This window comes from Rhinoraja longicauda, chromosome 3 (assembly GCF_053455715.1).
Source record: "Rhinoraja longicauda isolate Sanriku21f chromosome 3, sRhiLon1.1, whole genome shotgun sequence".
Classification (NCBI taxonomy): Eukaryota; Metazoa; Chordata; class Chondrichthyes; order Rajiformes; family Arhynchobatidae; genus Rhinoraja; species Rhinoraja longicauda.
The window spans coordinates 98,746,458-98,765,520 of NC_135955.1; the positions used below are offsets into that span (position 1 = coordinate 98,746,458).

The 19,063-nt window shown below is 48.6% G+C and overlaps 1 protein-coding gene across 1 annotated transcript in view; it reads right to left on the minus strand.

The window, feature by feature from the left end:
• The window catches only part of LOC144592211 (thrombospondin-4-like), a 109,754-nt gene that overhangs the window by 51,031 nt on the left and 39,660 nt on the right, over positions 1 to 19,063 (minus strand). Inside the window, 4 exon segments of the mRNA XM_078396736.1 lie at positions 3,029 to 3,136; positions 10,521 to 10,625; positions 14,425 to 14,577; positions 15,917 to 15,994. Coding sequence (XP_078252862.1) covers positions 3,029 to 3,136; positions 10,521 to 10,625; positions 14,425 to 14,577; positions 15,917 to 15,994 — 444 coding nt within the window.

Sequence of the window (19,063 nt, forward strand, 5' to 3'; positions counted from 1 at the left end):
CCTCCTGATAAGATAGGGAAAAGTCCGTGCCAATCCTCCCGTCGTAGAAAATGGAGCTTCCGGAGGCTTCTTCCCCAGGTCTCGGTCGCCCTCCCGGCTTCAACGAAAATCCAATGCACTGTTGCCGTACTTACCCGGCACACCTGGACCGGGCAAAGTCGGTGTGGGAGGGAGCTTTCCGATGCTACAGACCACAAACACCGCTCTAGACTCAGCTCCCACCAGTTCAAGTGCAACTTGGCCTTCCGCCAGCCACTGCCGCTCCTACGACTTTCAGAAAACACGAACAAATCCTCCCCAATTAGAGGACTCTTTCAACAAAGAGAGTCTCTGCTTTCCGACAGAAGTCCAAAAAGCAAATTCTGACTGCTTTCGTTTGTCCTCGCCAAACAAATCCTTCGAAAATAATCAAATCCTCACAGCCAGCGCCACACACCCACGTCCGATCCTGACCACGGGTGCTGTCTGTACGGAGTTTGTCCGTTTTCCCTGCGACCACGTGGGTTCCCCCGGGCGCTCCGGTTTCCTCCCAAACACCCCAAAGACGCGCAGGCTTTGATTTGTACTTTTCATTCTCTCATTCTCCGCTGCCCGTCTACTCACCCACTCCCCGATCCGTGACCATATCACCCCCGTCCTTTACAAACTCCACTGGCTCCCCATCCCCCAGAGAATCCAATACAAAATCCTCCTCATGACCTACAAAGCCCTCCATAACCTGGCCCCATCCTACCTGACCGACCTCCTCCACAGACACACTCCCACCTGCACCCTCCGCTCTGCTGCTGCCAATCTCCTGTCCCCCCCCATCCGGACCAAACTCAGATCCTGGGGGGACAGGGCTTTCTCCATCGCTGCTCCCACTCTATGGAACTCACTACCCCAAACCGTCAGAGACTCCTCCACACTCACCACATTCAAAACATCACTGAAGTCTCACCTCTTCAGCACTGCCTTCAACCACTGAAGGTCACCTCACCTTCTGTCTCCTTTCTCTGCTCGTTTACTTATTTATCTATTTATTCAATTCTCTATGTTCTAGTAATCCCTGTAAAGCGTCTTTGAGTGTTTGAAAAGCGCTATATAAATGTAATGCATTATTATTGTTATTATTATTCTTTGTACCTTTTCATATTTCTGGTTTCCCTCTCCCTGACTCTCAGTTTGAAGAAGGGTCTCGACCTGAAACATCACCCATTCCTTCTCGCCAGAGATGCTGCCTGACCCGCTGAGTTACTCCAACATTTTGTGTCTACCTTCAGGTCGGTAGGTTAATTGGCTTCGGTTTAATTATCCCTAGTGTGTAGGATAGTGTGAGTGTGCGGGGTGAGTACTGGCCTGCGTGGACTCGGTGGGCCGAAGGGCCTGTTTCCGTGCTGTATCTCTAAAGTCTAAAGTCTAAGGGGAAAGAATGGAGAGAGGGTGCTGATCATGCCTTGGGCTCGTTCCCACTTCTATGGACAGAATGGACGGTGCAGTGGCCATTGAAATGAAATCTTTCAGGTTCAATCTCAGGACAATAGACAATAGACAATAGGTGCAGGAGTAGGCCATTCGGCCCTTCGAGCCAGCACCGCCATTCAATGTGATCATGGCTGATCATTCTCAATCAGTACCCCGTTCCTGCCTTCTCCCCATACCCCCTGACTCCGCTATCCTTAAGAGCTCTATCTAGCTCTCTCTTGAATGCATCCAGAGAATTGGCCTTCACTGCCTTCTGAGGAAGAGAATTCCACAGATTCACAACTCTCTGACTGAAAAAGCTTTTCCTCATCTCTGTTCTAAATGGCTCGTGAGTCACATCCAAGCCCTCTCACACGGACACTTCTGCGCAGTTTTCCTGTAGGGGCAGCCAGAGTAATTGGCTCTTTCCGAGAGTTAATCGCCAGCCAGGCCTCCACTCAGCCTGCACTGCGTGGAGTCGCTGCCAGCCTGCCAGCTGGTGGCTGACACTGTCATGTCCCAAGGATGAACATGACTGCATTTGTTCCAGCCACCATCATCGCACGCTGTGAATGCTTAACACAGATTCATTCTGTACTGACTGCTCTACTGCATGCACATGTGGGCACGCGCACACGCACACGCACGCACACGCACACACACACATGCACACACTCATGCACACAGACACACACATGTGCACACAGGCACACACACGCACGCACGCACACACAGATGCACGTACAAATGTGCACACACACACACTCACTCACTCACTCACTCACATGCACACACACGTACACACATGCACACGCGAGCAAACATGGACGTATACACACGCACATACATACACAGGCACATTCACACATGTGCACATACACACACATGCACACACACACATGCATACACACACACATGCACATGCGCACACACACATGCACATAAGCACACACACACATGCTCACACTCACACACACATGCACACATGTGCACATACGCACACACATGCGCGCACCCACATGCACACTTATGCTCACACGCATGCACACACGCACACACGTGCACACACGTGCACATGCAACCACTTGCACACACCACTCCCATCAGATAAAAGGTATAGAAGTGTGAAAACGCACAGCTCCAAATTCAGTGACAGTTTCTTCCCAGTTGTTATTAGGCAACTGAACCATCCTGCCAACAACAGAAGAGTGTTCCTGAGTTACCAGAGGATAACGCCTGCTGGAGGAGGTAGTTGAGGCAGGTACGAGAAACAACATTTAAATATATATTTGCACAGGTAAATGAATAGGACAGGTTTAGAAAGATATGGGCCAAATGCAGGCAGGTGGGACTCGTGTAGATGGGGCATATTGGTCGGAATGGGCAGGTTGGGCCGAAGGGCCTGTTTCCACACTGTATCACTCTTTGGCTCTATAGAAAGAGGTCCTTCGGCACAGAATGCTCGTAGATGAAGCCCATATTTTTCATAAATGCTACTGTTGCGGTGACACCATTAACGGGACTCCAGAGATGCTGACTGTAATCATTGCCTTTGGTTAAACCTGTCATCTTGTTAAACACGCACCTGCACGTTGAAAATACCATCTCCATCTGCATCATCATCACAAGCATCGCCTGCTCCATCACCATCAGCATCTTCTTGCCCAGAATTAGGAACAAACATGCAGTTATCCTGAGGTGAAAAAAGACAACAAGAAAAAAAAGTCACCTTTCATTGAAATGTCTATTTTTAAATTACTTGGACTGCTTGAGTTCAGTAGCAAGAAAGCAACACAAATCAGAAGCGTAAAACCGCTATTAGAAAGTTCATAAGTTCTAGATGTTCTAGGAGCAGAATTAGGCCATTCGGCCCATCGAGTCTACTCCGCCATTCAATCATATATATAGTATAAGAAAATAACTGCAGATGCTGGTACAAATCGAAGGTATTTATTCACAAAATGCTGGAGTAACTCAGCAGGTCAGGCAGCATCTCGGGAGAGAAGGAATGGGTGACGTTTTGGGTCGAGACCCTTCTTCAGACATTTAATCATCTCCCCCTCCTAATCCCATTCTCCTGCCTTCTCCCTATAACCCCTGACACCCGTACTAATCAAGCATCTATCAATATCCTAACTTTAAAATATCCATCGACTTCACTTCCACAGCCATCTGGGGTAATAAATTCCACAGATTCACCACCCTCTGACTGAAGAAATTCCTCCTCATCTCCTCCCTAAAGGTACGTTTTTTTATTCTGAGGCTGATTCGGAGCACCGGGGGAAAACCAGCAACTCTAGACCAGTGCCACCATGCTGCCCGATCCTACACGTCCTATATACCATTCTATACCAAACACTAGGGACAATTTACACAGGGCAAGTTAACCTATAAACCTGCATGTCTTTGGAATAGACAATAGATAATAGACTATTATAATAGACAATAGGTGCAGGAGGAGGCCCTTCGGCCCTTCGAGCCAGCACCGCCATTCAATGTGATCATGGCTGATCATTCTCAATCAGTACCCCGTTCCTGCCTTCTCCCCATCCCCCCTGACTCCGCTATCCTTAAAAGCTCTATCTAGCTCTCTCTTGAATGCATTCAGAGAATTGGCCTCCACTGCCTTCTGAGGCAGAGAATTCCACAGATTCACAACTCTCTGACTGAAAAAGTTTTTCCTCATCTCTGTTCTAAATGGCCTACCCCTTATTCTTAAACTGTGGCCCCTTGTTCTGGACTTCCCCAACATTGGGAACATGTTTCCTGCCTCTAACGTGTCCAACCCCTTAATAATCTCGATAATTCGATAAGATCTCCTCTCATCCTTCTAAATTCCAGTGTATACAAGCCTAGTCGCTCAAAGTCTTTCAACATATGACAGTCCCGCCATTCCGGGAATGGTGGAGAAAACCTGCCCTTTCCATGTACCTGTCTAATTGCTTCTTAAACATTGCAGTCACAGGGAGAACGTACAAACTCCGTACAGACAGCACCCGTAGTCTGTATTGAATCTGATTCTCTGGTGCTGTGAGGCAGCAACTCTACTGGCTCGGTAAGCCTTTTGATTTTTGCTAAGCACGGTGGCGCAGCGGTAGAATTGCTGCCTTAAAGCGAATGCAGCGCCGGAGACCCGGGTTCGATCCCGACTACGGGTGCCGTCTGTACGGGGTTTGTACATTCTCCCCGTGACCTGCGTGAGTTTTTTTCCGAGATCTTCGGTTTCCTCCCACACTCCAAAGACGCACAGGTAGGTAGTTTAATTGGCTTGGTTAAAAATGTAAAATTGTCCCCAGTGGGTGTAGGATAGTGTTAATGTGCGGGGATCGCTGGTCGGCGCGGACCCGGTGGGCCGAAAGGGCCTGTTTCCGCGCTGTATCTCTAAATTAAACTTGCTTCCATGTAAATGCAAGCCTACTTGCTTACCAAGATCTACAGCAGTTAAAGAAAAACGAGTTCAACAAAAACTGGAATGGAAACTCAACCTTCGATGCCAAGCTCTATTTTGGTCGAAACTATCTCATCCCTCTTGCTAAGAAAAGAGGGCCAGTGAACAAGAATTTATATCCTCTTCCAACCTACTCTTGGCATAAAATAAAAGCAGCGAATACAGGCAGTTGTGGAGCGTTGTGGAGGAAAAAACACAGGTAATACATAAGATAAAATTTATAGTTTATATGTTTTTGGGGCGGCATGGTTGCGCAGTGATTGAGTTACTGCCTTGCAGCGCCAGACACCCGGGTTCCATCCCGACTACGGGCGCTGTCTGTACGGAGTTTGTACGTTCTCCCCGTGACCTGCGTGGGTTTTCTCCGAGATCTTCGGTTTCCTCTCAAGCTACGAAGACGTACAGGTTTGAAGGTTAATTGGTTTTGGTAACATTTGTAAATTGTCCCATCTTCTTCTTGCGTTTGAGGCAGCGGACGTTGTGCAATGCCCTCCAGGCGCTGTAGCCAGTGCAATGTGCTGTTGTCGAGGGCCGTGAGGTCTACCCCTCCACCAGGGGGACGGAGGACAGTGCGGTCGAGAATGCCGCGCTGCGCTGTTTGCTGGTCTGCTCCACACACGCAGGCTGCTGATGGACGCAACCCCCGACGATGCACGTTGGCGTCGGACCGGCCGACCCCTGTGTGGAGCCGGTTCAGGGCGTGCCCGAGCCGGGTGGGGCTGTGGTGTTCGGTGCGACGGTGAATCGAGGAGGTGGAGATGTCTGTTCCCAGCTGGTTCTCCGTGCTCCTAGTATGTTGGAACCGGAGCCACAGAGGGTCGCTGCATGACGGGAGAAAGGGGTAAATTGTCCCATGTGTGTAGGATAGTGCTAGTATACAGGGCGATCGCTGGTCGGCGAGAACTCAGTGGGCCGAAGGGCCTGTTTCTGCCCTGATTCTCTAAACTAAACTCAAAAAACTAAACAATACATGATTACAATCGAGCCATTCACAGTGTACAGATGCATGATAAGGGAATAATGTTTAGCTCAAGGTAAAGCCAGGGTATGGGGAGAAGGCAGGAACGGGGTACTGATTGAGAATGATCAGCCACGATCACATTGAATGGCGGTGCTGGCTCGAAGGGCGAATGGCCTCCTTCTGCACCTATTGTCTATTGTCTATTGTCTAAAGTCCGAGTCAGGTCTTTGATCCTCTAACGCCATCTTACTGCCAACACATTTCCTGACATTTATTTTGATTTACACAGATTTACTTTAGATCAAAATGACCTTGAAGTTCTTTTGCTTCCATTTAAGACGGGCTGTGGAATGTCCAACACTGGAATAAATATTGGAAGGCTACCAAAGAAATGAAAGGAGCCTGCAAGATGAAATGGGTAGGAAATATTTCGTTAAAATTTGGCAACTCTTAGAAACGTCTACAGATGCACTATAGTGGGGTGGGATTGCATTGCAGCCTGGGAAACAGCTCTGTCCAGGACCGAAAGAAAATGCAGAGAGTTGCGAATGTAGCCCAGTCCGTCAACAGACCAGACTTCCCACCAGTGACGCCATCTACACATCACGCTGCCTCGGGAAAACAACGAACACAATCAAGGTCATTCCTCCTCCTTCACTCCCGTCCAGCAGATTGTACAGAAGCTTGAAAGCGCGCACCGCCAGACTCAGGAACAGCTTCTACCCCTCTGGCCTCGGGCTTCCATAGGCTCGGTAGGGCCCCGATTTACCCCAACTTACCCCGTTGTGGACATTGGACTTTTTCCGCTGGAACTGATGCACCACAATGCTGAGGAAATATATTCTTGTGGAGGAAGATGCTGTGAGGTTGCAGGGTGACTTGGACAGGTTGTGTGAGTGGGTGGATGCATGGCAGATGCAGTTTAATGTGGATAAGTGTGAGGTTATCCACTTTGGTGGTAAGAATAGGAAGGCAGAGTATTATCTGAATGGTGTCAAGTTAGGAACTGGGGACGTACAACGAGATCTGGGTGTCCTAGTGCATCAGTCACTGAAAGGAAGCATGCAGGTACAGCAGGCAGTGAAGAAAGCCAATGGAATGTTGGCCTTCATAACAAGAGGAGTTGAGTATAGGAGCAAAGAGGTCCTTCTGCAGTTGTACAGGGCCCTAGTGAGACCACACCTGGAGTAATGTATGCAGTTTTGGCCTCCAAATTTGAGGAAGGATATTCTTGCTATTGAGGGCGTGCAGCGTAGGTTTACTAGGTTAATTCCTGGAATGGCGGGACTGTCATATGTTGAAAGACTGGAGCGACTAGGCTTGTATACACTGGAATTTAGAAGGATGAGAGGGAATCTTATCGAAACATATAAGATTATTAAGGGGTTGGACACGTTAGATGCAGGAAACATGTTCCCAATGTTGGGGGAGTCCAGAACAAGGGGCCACAGTTTACGAATAAGGGGTAGGCCATTTAGAACTGAGATGAGGAAAAACTTTTTCAGTCAGAGAGTGGTGAATCTGTGGAATTCTGTGCCTCAGAAGGCAGTGGCCAATTCTCTGAATGCATTCAAGAGAGAGCTAGATAGAGCTCTTAAGGATAGCAGAGTCAGGGGGTATGGGGAGAAAGCAGGAACGGGGTACTGATTGAGAATGATCAGCCATGATCACATTGAATGGCGGTGCTGGCTCGAAGGGCCGAATGGCCTCCTCCTGCACCTATTGTCTATTGTCTATTGGAACCTTCCACCACGGTGATGGACAGGTCCGGGGGGCGGCTCCCAGCCACGGAGATAGGTAGCAGGGATTTTGGCGCGAGACCAATCTTCAGTCTCTCACTGGAGCGGAGAGTAGTGTGCTGCTAGAAATTAAAGGCTTTACGGAATTTGCCTGGCTCCTAGCCTTCATTCCGGGCCCATTTTGCACACCCCTACAATCTGCACTTTGCACCTTAGCTCAACCTACTGTACTTGAGTTTGACTTGATTGTATTTATGTATTGTGTTAACTGGCCAGGTCATAAGGTCATAAGGAACAGGAGTAGAGTTCGGCCATTCGGCCCATCAAGTCTACTCCGCCATTCAATCATGGCTGATCTATCTATCCCTCCTAACCCCATTCTCCTGCCTTCTCCACGTAACCTCAGTTTGGATACCAAGCAAAACAAAGTTTATCACAGTACCTTGGTACGCATGACAATAATAAATCCTTCTGAAGAAGGGTCTCGACCCGAAACGTCACCCATTCCTTCTCTCCTGAGATGCTGCCTGACCTGCTGAGTTACTCCAGCATTTTGTGAAATAATAAATCCTTGGTACTCGTGGCAATACTAAACCTAAACCTAAAGCTAAGCATGCATTCATCAAAGACAGATATGTTCCAAAGAAAGACACAAAGTGCTGGAGTAATATTAAATGGCGGTGCTGGCTCAAAGGGCCGAATGGCCTATTCCTGAACCTATCTTTCTATGTTTCTCTGTTTCTATGTAGCTCAGCAAATCAAGCAGCATCTCTGCAGAACATTGCTCGTTGACGTTTCAGGTCGGGACCCTTCTTCAGCCCAAGAACTTCACCCATTCATGTTCTCCAAAGATGCTGCCTGACCCGCTGAGTTCCTCCAGCACTTTGTGTCTTTTTCTTTGGTACACACAGTGGAGTCTTTGAGTCTCTTGCCCAGAGTAGGGGAATTGAGAACCAGAGGACATAGGGTCTAAGGTGAAGGGGGAAAGATTTTAAAGGAATCAGAGGGGTAACACACAAAGGGTGGTGGGTGTATGGAACGAGCTGCCGGAGGAGGTAGTTGAGGCAGGTACAATCACGATGTTTAAAAAGCAATTAGACAGGTACTTGGATAGACAATAGACAATAGACAATAGGTGCAGGAGGAGGCCATTCGGCCCTTCGAGCCAGCACCGCCATTCAATGTGACCATCGCTGATCATTCTCAATCAGTACCCAGTTCCTGCCTTCTCCCCATACCCCCTGACTCCGCTATCCTTAAGAGCTCTATCTAGCTCTCTCTTGAATGAATTCAGAGAATTGGCCTCCACTGCCTTCTGAGGCAGAGAATTCCACAGATTCACAATTCTCTCACTGAAAAAGCTTTTCCTCATCTCAGTTCTAAATGGCCTACCCCTTATTCTTAAACTGTGGCCCCTTGTTCTGGACTCCGCCAACATTGGGAACATGTTTCCTGCCTCCAACGTGTCCAACCCCTTAATAATCTTATACGTTTCGATAAGATCCCCTCTCATCCTTCTAAATTCCAGTGTATACAAGCCTAGTCGCTCCAGTCTTTCAACATACGACAGTCCCGCCATTCCGGGAATTAACCTAGTAAACCTACGCTGCACGCCCTCAATAGCAAGAATATCCTTCCTCAAATTTGGAGACCAAAACTGCACACAGTACTCCAGGTGCGGTCTCACTAGGGCCCTGTACAACTGCAGAAGGACCTCTTTGCTCCTATACTCAACTCGTCTTGTTATGGAGGCCAACATTCCATTGGCTTTCTTCACTGCCTGCTGTACCTGCATGCTTCCTTTCCGTGACTGATGCACTAGGACACCCAGATCTCATTGTACGTCCCCTTTTCCTAACTTGACACCATCCAGATAGGACATGTTTAGAGGGATATAGGCCAAATACAGGCAGGTGGGACTAGTGTAGATGGGGCATGTTGATCGGTGTGGGCAAGTTAGGCCGAAAGGTCTGTTTCCACGCTGTATGACTCTATGCATCTATGACACACCAGCTTCTGCAGTTCCTTGTTGTTACACATAGCTTCCGGCTCCAAAGCCTTCTTTACCCTGTTGGTTCCTTTCCCTCTTTTTGCGAGTTTCCACATGCCCCTCAACCAAGCAGAATATACATTGTTCAGTTTAGTTTGATACTGCGCTAAAACAGGCCCTTCGGCCCAACGAGTCCATGCCGACCAGCGATCCCCATACACTAGCACTATCCTACACACTGGGGACAATTTACCGAAGCCAATTAACTTACAAACCTGCACGTCTTTGGAATGTGGGAGAGCACCTGGAGGAAACCCACGCAGGTCACAGGGAGGACGTACAAACTCCGTACAAAAACAGCGCCCGTAGTCAGGATTGAACCCGGGTCTCCGGCGCTGTAAGGCAGCGACTCTACCGACTCAAGTGCGGCACGGTGGCGCAGCGGTAGAGTTGCTGCCTTACAGCGAATGCAGCGCCGGAGACTCAGGTTCGATCCTGACTACGGGCGCCGTCTGTACGGAGTTTGTACGTTCTCCCCGTGACCTGCGTGGGTTTTCTCCGAGATCTTTGGTTTCCTCCCACACTCCAAAGAGGTACAGGTATGTAGGTTAATTGGCTGGGCAAATGTAAAAATTGTCCCTAGTGTGTGTAGGATAGTGTTAATGTGCGGGGATCGCTGGGCGGCGCGGACTCGGTGGGCCGAAGGGCCTGTTTCCGCGCTGCATCTCTAAATCTATTAAAAAAAAAGCGCCTGGAGGAAACCCACGCAGATCACAGGGAGGACGTCCAAACTCCGTACAAACAGCACCCGTAGTTAGGATCCAACCCGGGTCTCCGGCGCTGTAAGACAGCGACTCTACCACTGCGCCACTGTGCCCTCGGTGTTCTCGTGAGTGAATCCCATCGATTCTGCAGCAGAAGGTGGCAGCGTTTACTAACCTTCCTACAGCTCTTATCGTGGCACCTCAGCTCCTGGTCCGGATATCCATCGATGTCAGTGTCTTTGCCACACGTGTAACCGTTTCCAGCCCAACCGATTCCACACTATGGAGGGGCACAAAGGCACAATGAGCAGCCGGCCACACACACGGCTGAAGGCTAGATCGCCCATCAGCAGTGAAACACCCCTGCAGATCATGAAGTTATTGTACGGGCACCTTGCGTTTCGGAGAGAGCTCGATTTAGCTCTTAGGGCTAAAGGAATCAAGGGAGATGGGGGGAAAAGCAGGAACGGGGCACTGATTTTGGATCGGAAAGAACTGCAGATGTTGGTTTAAATCGAAGGTAGACTGAAGAAGGGTCTTGACCCGAAACGTCATCCATTCCTTTTCTCCCGAGATGCTGCCTGACCCGCTGAGTTACTCCAGCATTTTGTGTCTACCACTGACTTTGGATGATCAGCCATGATCATATTGAATGGCGGTGCTGGCTTGAAGGACCGGAAGACCTACTCCTGCACCTATTATTCTATGTTTCTATGTTTATGCAAAGCACCTTTCTGTCCTGGGCCTCCTCCATTGTCAGAGTGAGGCCCAGCACAAATTGGAGGAACAGCACCTCATATTTCGCTTGGGCAGCTTACACCCCAGCGGTATGAATATTGATGTTTAGTTTAAGAGATACAGCGCGGAAAAAGACCCTTCGGCCCACCGAGTCCGTGCCGACCAGCGATCACCCTGTACACTACCTCCATCCTACACACCAGGGACAATTTACAATCTTTACCGAAACCAATTAACCTACAAATCTTCGGATTGTGGCAGGATACCGGAGCACCCGGAGAAAACCCACGCGGTCACGGGGAGAACGTACAAACTCCGTACAGACAGCACCAGTGGTCACGATCGAATCTGGGTCTCCGGCGCTGTAAGGCCGCAACTCTACCGCTGCACCACCGTGCCGCGCCAATCCAAGTCTTTACACTGACTGGATGGCAGGCAAGGAAAGGCTTTGCACTGTACCTCGGCACACGTGACAATAATAAACTCAACTAAACTAAATTACGCCTTGTTCCTTTCACACCAAAGCTTGATTTATGTGCTGCTTTTTCTGGAATAAGGTGTCAAATTTACCACTGATAGCGTAGTCGCATATATGTTTAATTTACGCGTTTTTGAACTACCCGCCGCTTTTCAAGCACGAAACCTCCACATAAAACATCAAGGGGTTAGGATAGAGGATGACCTTTGGACAGGTACATGGAAAGGAACGGTTTAGAAGGCTATGGGCCAAACATAGGCAGGTGGGACTAGTGGAGATGGGACATCTTGGTCAGCATGGGCAAGTTGGGCCGAAGGGCCTGTTTCATTGCTATATGACTACGGCTAGAACAGTGGAGTATCATATAGAAACGTAGAAATATAAAAACATAGAAAAATAGGTGCAGGAGTAGGCCATTCGGCCCTTTGAGCCAGCACCACCATTCAATATGATCATGGCTGATCAACCAAAATCAGTACCCCATTCCGGCTTTTTCCCCACATCCCTTGATTCCCTTAGCCCTAAGAGCTAAATCTAACTCTCTCTTGAAAATATCCAGTGAGTTGGCCTCCTGTGGCAGAGAATTCCACAGATTCACAACCCTCTGGCTGAAAACGTTTTTCCTCATCTCAGTCCTAAATGGCCTACTCCGTATTCTTCAACTGTGGCCCCTGGTTCTGGACTCCCCCAACATCGGGAACATTTTCCCTGCATCTAGCCTGTCCAATCCCTTAAGAATTTTATATGTTTCAATAAGATCCCCTCTCATCCTTCTAAATTCCAGCAAATACAAGCCCAGTCAACCCATTCTTTCATCATATGACAGTCCCGCCATCCCTCTAATTAATCTGGTGAACCTACACTGCACTCCCTCAATAGCAATAATGTCCTTCCTCAAATTTGGATACCCAAACTGCACACAATACTCCAGGTGTGGTCTCATCAGGGCCCTGTACATTTGCAGTAGGACCTCCTTGCTCCTATACTCATTGTCTCACCATGGGGCCAACATGCCATTCGTCATATTTCGCTAGGGCAAGTGACCCTTGCATTCTTTCCCTCCCTCCCTCCCTCCCTCCCTCCCTCCCTCCCTCCCTCCCTCCCTCCCTCCCTCCCTCCCTCCCTCCCTCCCTCCCTCCCTCCCTCCCTCCCTCCCTCCCTCCCTCCCTCCCTCCCTCCCTCCCTCCCTCCCTCCCTCCCTCCCTCCCTCCCTCCCTCCCTCCCTCCCTCCCTCCCTCCCTCCCTCCCTCCCTCCCTCCTTCCCTCGTCGTCCAACGACTTCTACTGTTCACATCCATGTATCCCTTTGTTATAACCTCTACCCCAGCCAACAATGGGCCATTGTGGGCTCCACCCTTCCTCGGCCATCTGTCGCCGGCCCATTCAGCCTGTGTCCCACACTGCAGCACGTGTCTTTTTGTGGACTCTATCCAAGGCATTGATTGATAGAAAGATACAGCATGGAAAGAGGCCCTTCGGCCCATCGAGTCCACGCCGACCAACGATCGTCTGTTCACACCGGTTCCAAGTTATCCCACTTTTGCATCCACTCCCTACACACTAGGAGCAATTTAGAGGGGCCAATTAACCTGCAAACCTGCGCGTCCATGGGATGTGGGAGGAAACTAGAGCGCCTGGAGGAAACCCACGCTGTCGCAAGGAGAACACGCAAACTCTGCACAGACAGCAACCGAGGACAGGATCGAACCTGCGTCTCTGGTGCCGTGAGGCAGTTGCGCCCTTGAATTTAATTTCCCAAGGCTTTGAAACATGTTATGATGTGCCTGATCTTACAGTGGACCAAAATGTCCAAGGATAATTGAAAAGGAACCGGATAGTTTCAGAGTAACTCAGTGGGTCAGGCAGCATCTCTGGAGAAAAGGAATAGGTGGCGTCTTGGGTTGAGATCCTTCTTCAGACCCGAAACATCACCTCTTCCTTCTCTCCAGAGATGCGTCCTGACCCGCTGGGTTACTCCAGCACTTTGTGTCTATTTTAGTTGAGGTTAATTTAGTTAATTTAGAGATACAGACCCTTCGGCCCACTGAGTCCACGCCGACTAGCGATCACCCATACGCTAACTCTACCCTACACACCAGGGACAATTTACAGAATCCAATTAACCTACAAACCTGCACGTCTTTGGAGTGTGGGAGGAACCCGGAACCCCGGAGAAAACCCACGCGGTCACGGGGAGAACGTACAAACTCCGTACAGACAGCACCCGCAGTCAGGATCGAACCTGGGTCTCCGGCGCTGTAAGGCAGCAACTCTACCGCTGAGCCACCGTGCCGATAAATGTGCCGTCTATCTTCTGTATCAACCAACATCTGCAGTTCCTTCCTACCCAGATGGCCTGAGACATGGCCAAGTCGATGCTGTTTATTCCGCCAGCCCGCAGCTCTCAGAACCACTGGAGAACGCGATGGGCCCGCTGGAATTTAGAAGATTGAGGGGGGATCTTATAGAAACTTACAAAATTCTTAAGGGGTTGGAGAGGCTAGATGCAGGAAGATTGTTCCCGATGTTGGGGAAGTCCATAACAAGGGGTCACAGTTTATGGATAAGGGGGAAGTCTTTTAGGACCGAGATGAGAACGTTTTTTTTCACACATAGAGTGGTGAATCTGTGGAATTCTCTGCCACAGAAGGTAGTTGAGGCCAGTTCATTGGCTATATTTAAGAGGGAGTTTGATGTGGCCCTTGTGGCTAAAGGGATCAGGGGATATGCAGAGAAGGCAGGTACGGGATACTGAGTTGGATGATCAGCCATGATCATTATTGAATGGCGGTGCAGGCTCGAAGGGCCGAATGGCCTACTCCTGCACCTATTTTCTATGTCTATGTTTCTATGTTACACTCACGATGCAAATGATGGTGCCATCTCTCTCCAGGAAGCACTGTGCGTTGACGTGGCAGGGGTTCAGAAGTCTGTTGTTGCAGCTGTTCTCCGGCTTGCAGCCTCTCACTTGGTCCCCGGTGTATCCACTCTCACAGTCTCCACATCTGAACGAACCCTGGAGCAATCAGCAAAAGAAACTAGAAGGCGCGTCGGCAAACTGACTGGGGTAAAAGCAAAGTGCTGCAGGCTCTGAAAACCATCAGGCAGACTGAAGTGTGTTGAAAATAGTCAGAAAGCATCCATGGTGAGATGAAGAGAGATCATATATAAAATCATATGATCATACAGAAAGTCGTGTGGAACAGTTAAGAATGGAGCGACTGGGCTTGTACGCACTGGAATTTAGATGGATGAGAGGGGATTTTATTGAAACATGTAAGATTATTAAGGGATTGGACACGCTAGAGGCAGGACCGTTTTTACAGCATTATGGGCCCCTGGGCAAAGCAGTGTACTGGGGCCCCTACCGTTACTCTCCCCCACCCCCCTTTCCCTACCAGCCCCCCCCCTGTCGTGCCTGCGAAAAGCACTTACCGAAAAGCACTTCGCGATGGACTTAGGGTGCTACATTGTTGCGAAAAGCACTTACAGATCGCTGTGAGAAGCACTTAGGGACCGAAAATGTTGCGAAAAAAGCACTTATTGAACCTACATTTTTAAAGTAGTATTTATTTATTGCAAGTCACTTAACATACACAGATCAGCATGGGCCCATCAGGCCCATGCGTTAAGACGGCCCTGGCTAGAGGCAGGAAATATGTTTCCAATGTTGGGGGAGTCCAGAACCAGGGGCCACAGTTTAAGAATAAGGGGTCGGCCATTTAGAACGGAGATGAGGAAATACTTTTTCACCCAGAGAGTTGTGAATCTGTGGAATTCTCTGCCTCAGAAGGTAGTGGAGGCCAATTCTCTGACATTCTCTAACAGGAGAGTTAGATAGAGTCAGTAAGGGAAAGACAGAGGGAGTGAGAGACACAGGGCAGTAGGAAGAGACAGAAAGGGGGTGAGCAGGAGCCAAATTCTATCTATTTATTTATTTATTTATTTGTCCGTTTTTTCCCGGTCAATGCAAAACAACAGATTGACCATACAGTTGTGAAAGTTAAACAGTACGAAATCATTACATCAAAAATAAAGCAATGTAATCACACGTGATCGTCTCTGACCGAAAAAACAAGGTGTAGGCAGAAGCCAAAGCTTATAGTGCCTACCCTTAATACTGAACAAAAAGCATTGCCCTAACTAGCCAAAATAGCAGTGAAACAAATCAATAAAACGTCGTAAGTCAGAGGCAGATAAACAAAACATAGAGAGACACAAATATAATCAAGAAACATCATGTCAGTCATTTCTCATTGGAATAGTTTGTAGCGCAGAGGCAAAGTTACAGTGGGACGTGAAGTGCATTAGAAGGACTGATGGAAGACTGAGTATCATTGGGTCAGGTTCCTTACCATGGTGTTGATACACTGGGAGTTGCGTGTACAGCCTCCGTTCCTTCCATCACTGCACTCGTCCACGTCCACGCATACCTGCTCAGTCAGGGACATTGCAAGTTGGTTAGTCACACCGCTCACGGACCTTAATGCTTTAGTCTTTCTCACCTGCTTGAGTTCAGTTTAGACGAGTCAAGTCCGGTCTAGTTTAGAGGCACGGAGTCTTACAGTGTGGAAACAGGCCGAACCTCCCCACACCGGCCAACATGTCCCGACTACACGAGTCCCACCTGCCCCATATCCCTCTAAACCTGACCTACCCATGTACCCGTCTAAATGTTTCTTAAACATTGCGATAGTCCCTGCCTCAACAACCCCCTCTGGCAGCTCGTTCCATGCGCCCACCACCCTTTGTGTACAAAAAATGACCCTTCAGGTTCTTATTTAAATCTTTAAACCCCCTCACTTTAAACCTATGTCCTCTGGTCCTCAATTCCCCGACTCTGGGCAAGAGACTCTGCGTCTACCTGATCCGATCCTCTCATGATTTTGTACACCTCTATAAGATCACCCCTTCATCCTCCTGATCTCCAAGGAATGGAGTCCCAGCCTGCTCAACCTCTCCCTACAGCTCAGGCCCTCGAGCCCTGGCAACATCCTCGTAAATATATCGTAGTAGTTTAGTTTAGTTTAGTTTGGTTTAGTTCAGTTCAGTTTGTTGTCACATTTACCAAGGTACAGTAAAAAAGCTTTCTTTGTTGCTTGCTATCTAGACCATCGGAAGGACTATGCATGATTACCATCGAGCCATCTACAGTTTACTGATGCAGGGTAAAGGGATAAGATAAGTTTAGAGATACAGCGCGGAAACAGGCCCTTCGGCCCACCGGGTCCGCGCCGACCAGCGATCCCCGTACATTAACACTATCCTACACCCACTAGGGACAATTTTTACATTTACCAAGCCAATTAACCTAACTGTATTTCTTTGGAGTGTGGGAGGAAACCGAAGATCTCGGAGAAAACCCACGCAGGTCACGGGGAGAACGTACAAACTCCATACAGACAGCACCCGAATTCGGGATCAAACCCGGGTCTCCGGCGCTGCATTCGCTGTAAGGCAGCAACTCTACCGCTGCGCCACCGTGCCGTTTAGGTTTAGGTTTATTATTGTCACATGTACCGAGGTACAGTGAAAAGCTTTGTTTTGCATGCTATCCAAACAGATCAGATTTACCACACAGAGATACAACCATTTCAAACTCAAGCAGAGATTTTAGAGTGTGGAGTGATTGTAATATGAGTTTTTGGATCTGCTTCTCTGGGTAGCATACAAATAGTTGCCTGGGTTGGGCGCCATCTTGGAAGAAGAACAAGATGTGAAGAAGTGCAAGATAAAGTCCAGTAAAGTCCGATTAAAGGTAGTCCAAGGGTCTCCAATGAGGTAGATAGTAGCTCAGGACCACTCTCTAGTTGTTGGTAGGATGGTTCAGTTGCCTGATAACAGCCGGGAAGAAACTGTCCCTGAATCTGGAGGTGTGCGTTTTCACACTTCTGAACCTCTTGCCTGATGGGAGAGGGGAGAAAAGGGAGTGACCGGGGTGAGACTGGTCCTTGATTATGCTGCTGGCTTTTCCGAGGCAGCGTGAAGAGTAGGTGGAGTCAACGGAAGGGACGCCTTGAGGAGATGATACTTTTAGTTTAGTTTAGAGATACAGCGCGGAAACAGGCCCTTCGGCCCACCGGGTCCACGCCGACCAGTGGTCTCCGCACATTTACACTATCCTATACCCACTGGGGACAATTGTTACATTTACCAAGCCAATTAACCTACAAACCTGTACGTCTTTGGAGTGTGGGAGGAAACTGAAGATCTCGGAGTAAACCCACGTGGGTCACGGGGAGAACGTACAAACTCCGTACAGACGGCACCCGTAGTCAGGATCGAACTCGGGCGCCCACTGCCGTGGCTTTCTGCAGTTCATTTTGCTGGATCGGTGTGAAACCTGCAGAAACTCTCCCTCAAATCCTCCCATCTACAGTTTGGAGTTCAATGTCCATTCAGTGCAACTTTCAGTGCACTGCTTAACCTAACCTATTGGCTTCATTCACTGCCTGTGCCTGTTTCTTGCAGTTGTTAATTTATGTACTTAAATGCGCGTAGTATAAAAAATAAAGTGGATGAGCTTGAGGCTCAGTCAGTCATGGGCAAGTATGATGTTGTAGGGATCACTGAGACATGGCTACAAGAGGACCAGGGCTGGGAACTGAATATTCAGGGGTATACAACGTATAGAAAAGACAGACAGGTGGGCAGAGGGGGTGGGGTTGCTCTGATGGTAAGGAATGATATTCATTCCCTTGCAAGGGGTGACATAGAATCAGGAGATGTTGAATCAGTATGGATAGAAATGAGAAATTGTAAGGGTAAAAAGACCCTAATGGGAGTTATCTATAGGCCCCCAAACAGTAGCCTCGACTTAGGGTGCAAGTTAAATCAGGAGATAAAATTGGCGTGTCAAAAATGTAATGCTACGGTGGTTATGGGAGATTTCAACATGCAGGTAGACTGGGAAAATCAGGTTGGAAATGGACCCCAGGAAAGAGAGTTTGTAGAGTGCCTTCGAGATGGATTCTTAGAACAGCTTGTACTGGAGCCTACCAGGGAGAAGGCAATTCTGGATTTAGTGTTGTGTAATGATCCTGATCTGATAAGGGGACTAGAGGTAAAAGAGCCATTAGGAGGCAGTGATCACAACATGATAAGTTTTACTCTGCAAATGGAAAGGCAGAAGGGAAAATCGGAAGTGTCGGTATTACAGTATAGCAAAGGGGATTACAGAGGCATGAGGCGGGAGCTGGCCAAAATTGATTGGAAGGAGGCCCTAGCAGGGAAGACGGTAGAACAGCAATGGCAGGTATTCCTGGGAATAATGCAGAGGTTGCAGGATCAATTTATTCCAAAGAGGTGGAAAGACTCTAAGGGGAGTAAGAGACACCTGTGGCTGACGAGGGAAGTCAGGGACAGCATAAAAATTAAGGAGAGGAAGTATAACATAGCAAAGAAGAGTGGGAAGACAGAGGATTGGGACTCTTTTAAAGAGCAACAAAAGTTAACTAAAAAGGCAATACGAGGAGAAAAGATGAGGTACGAGGGTAAACTAG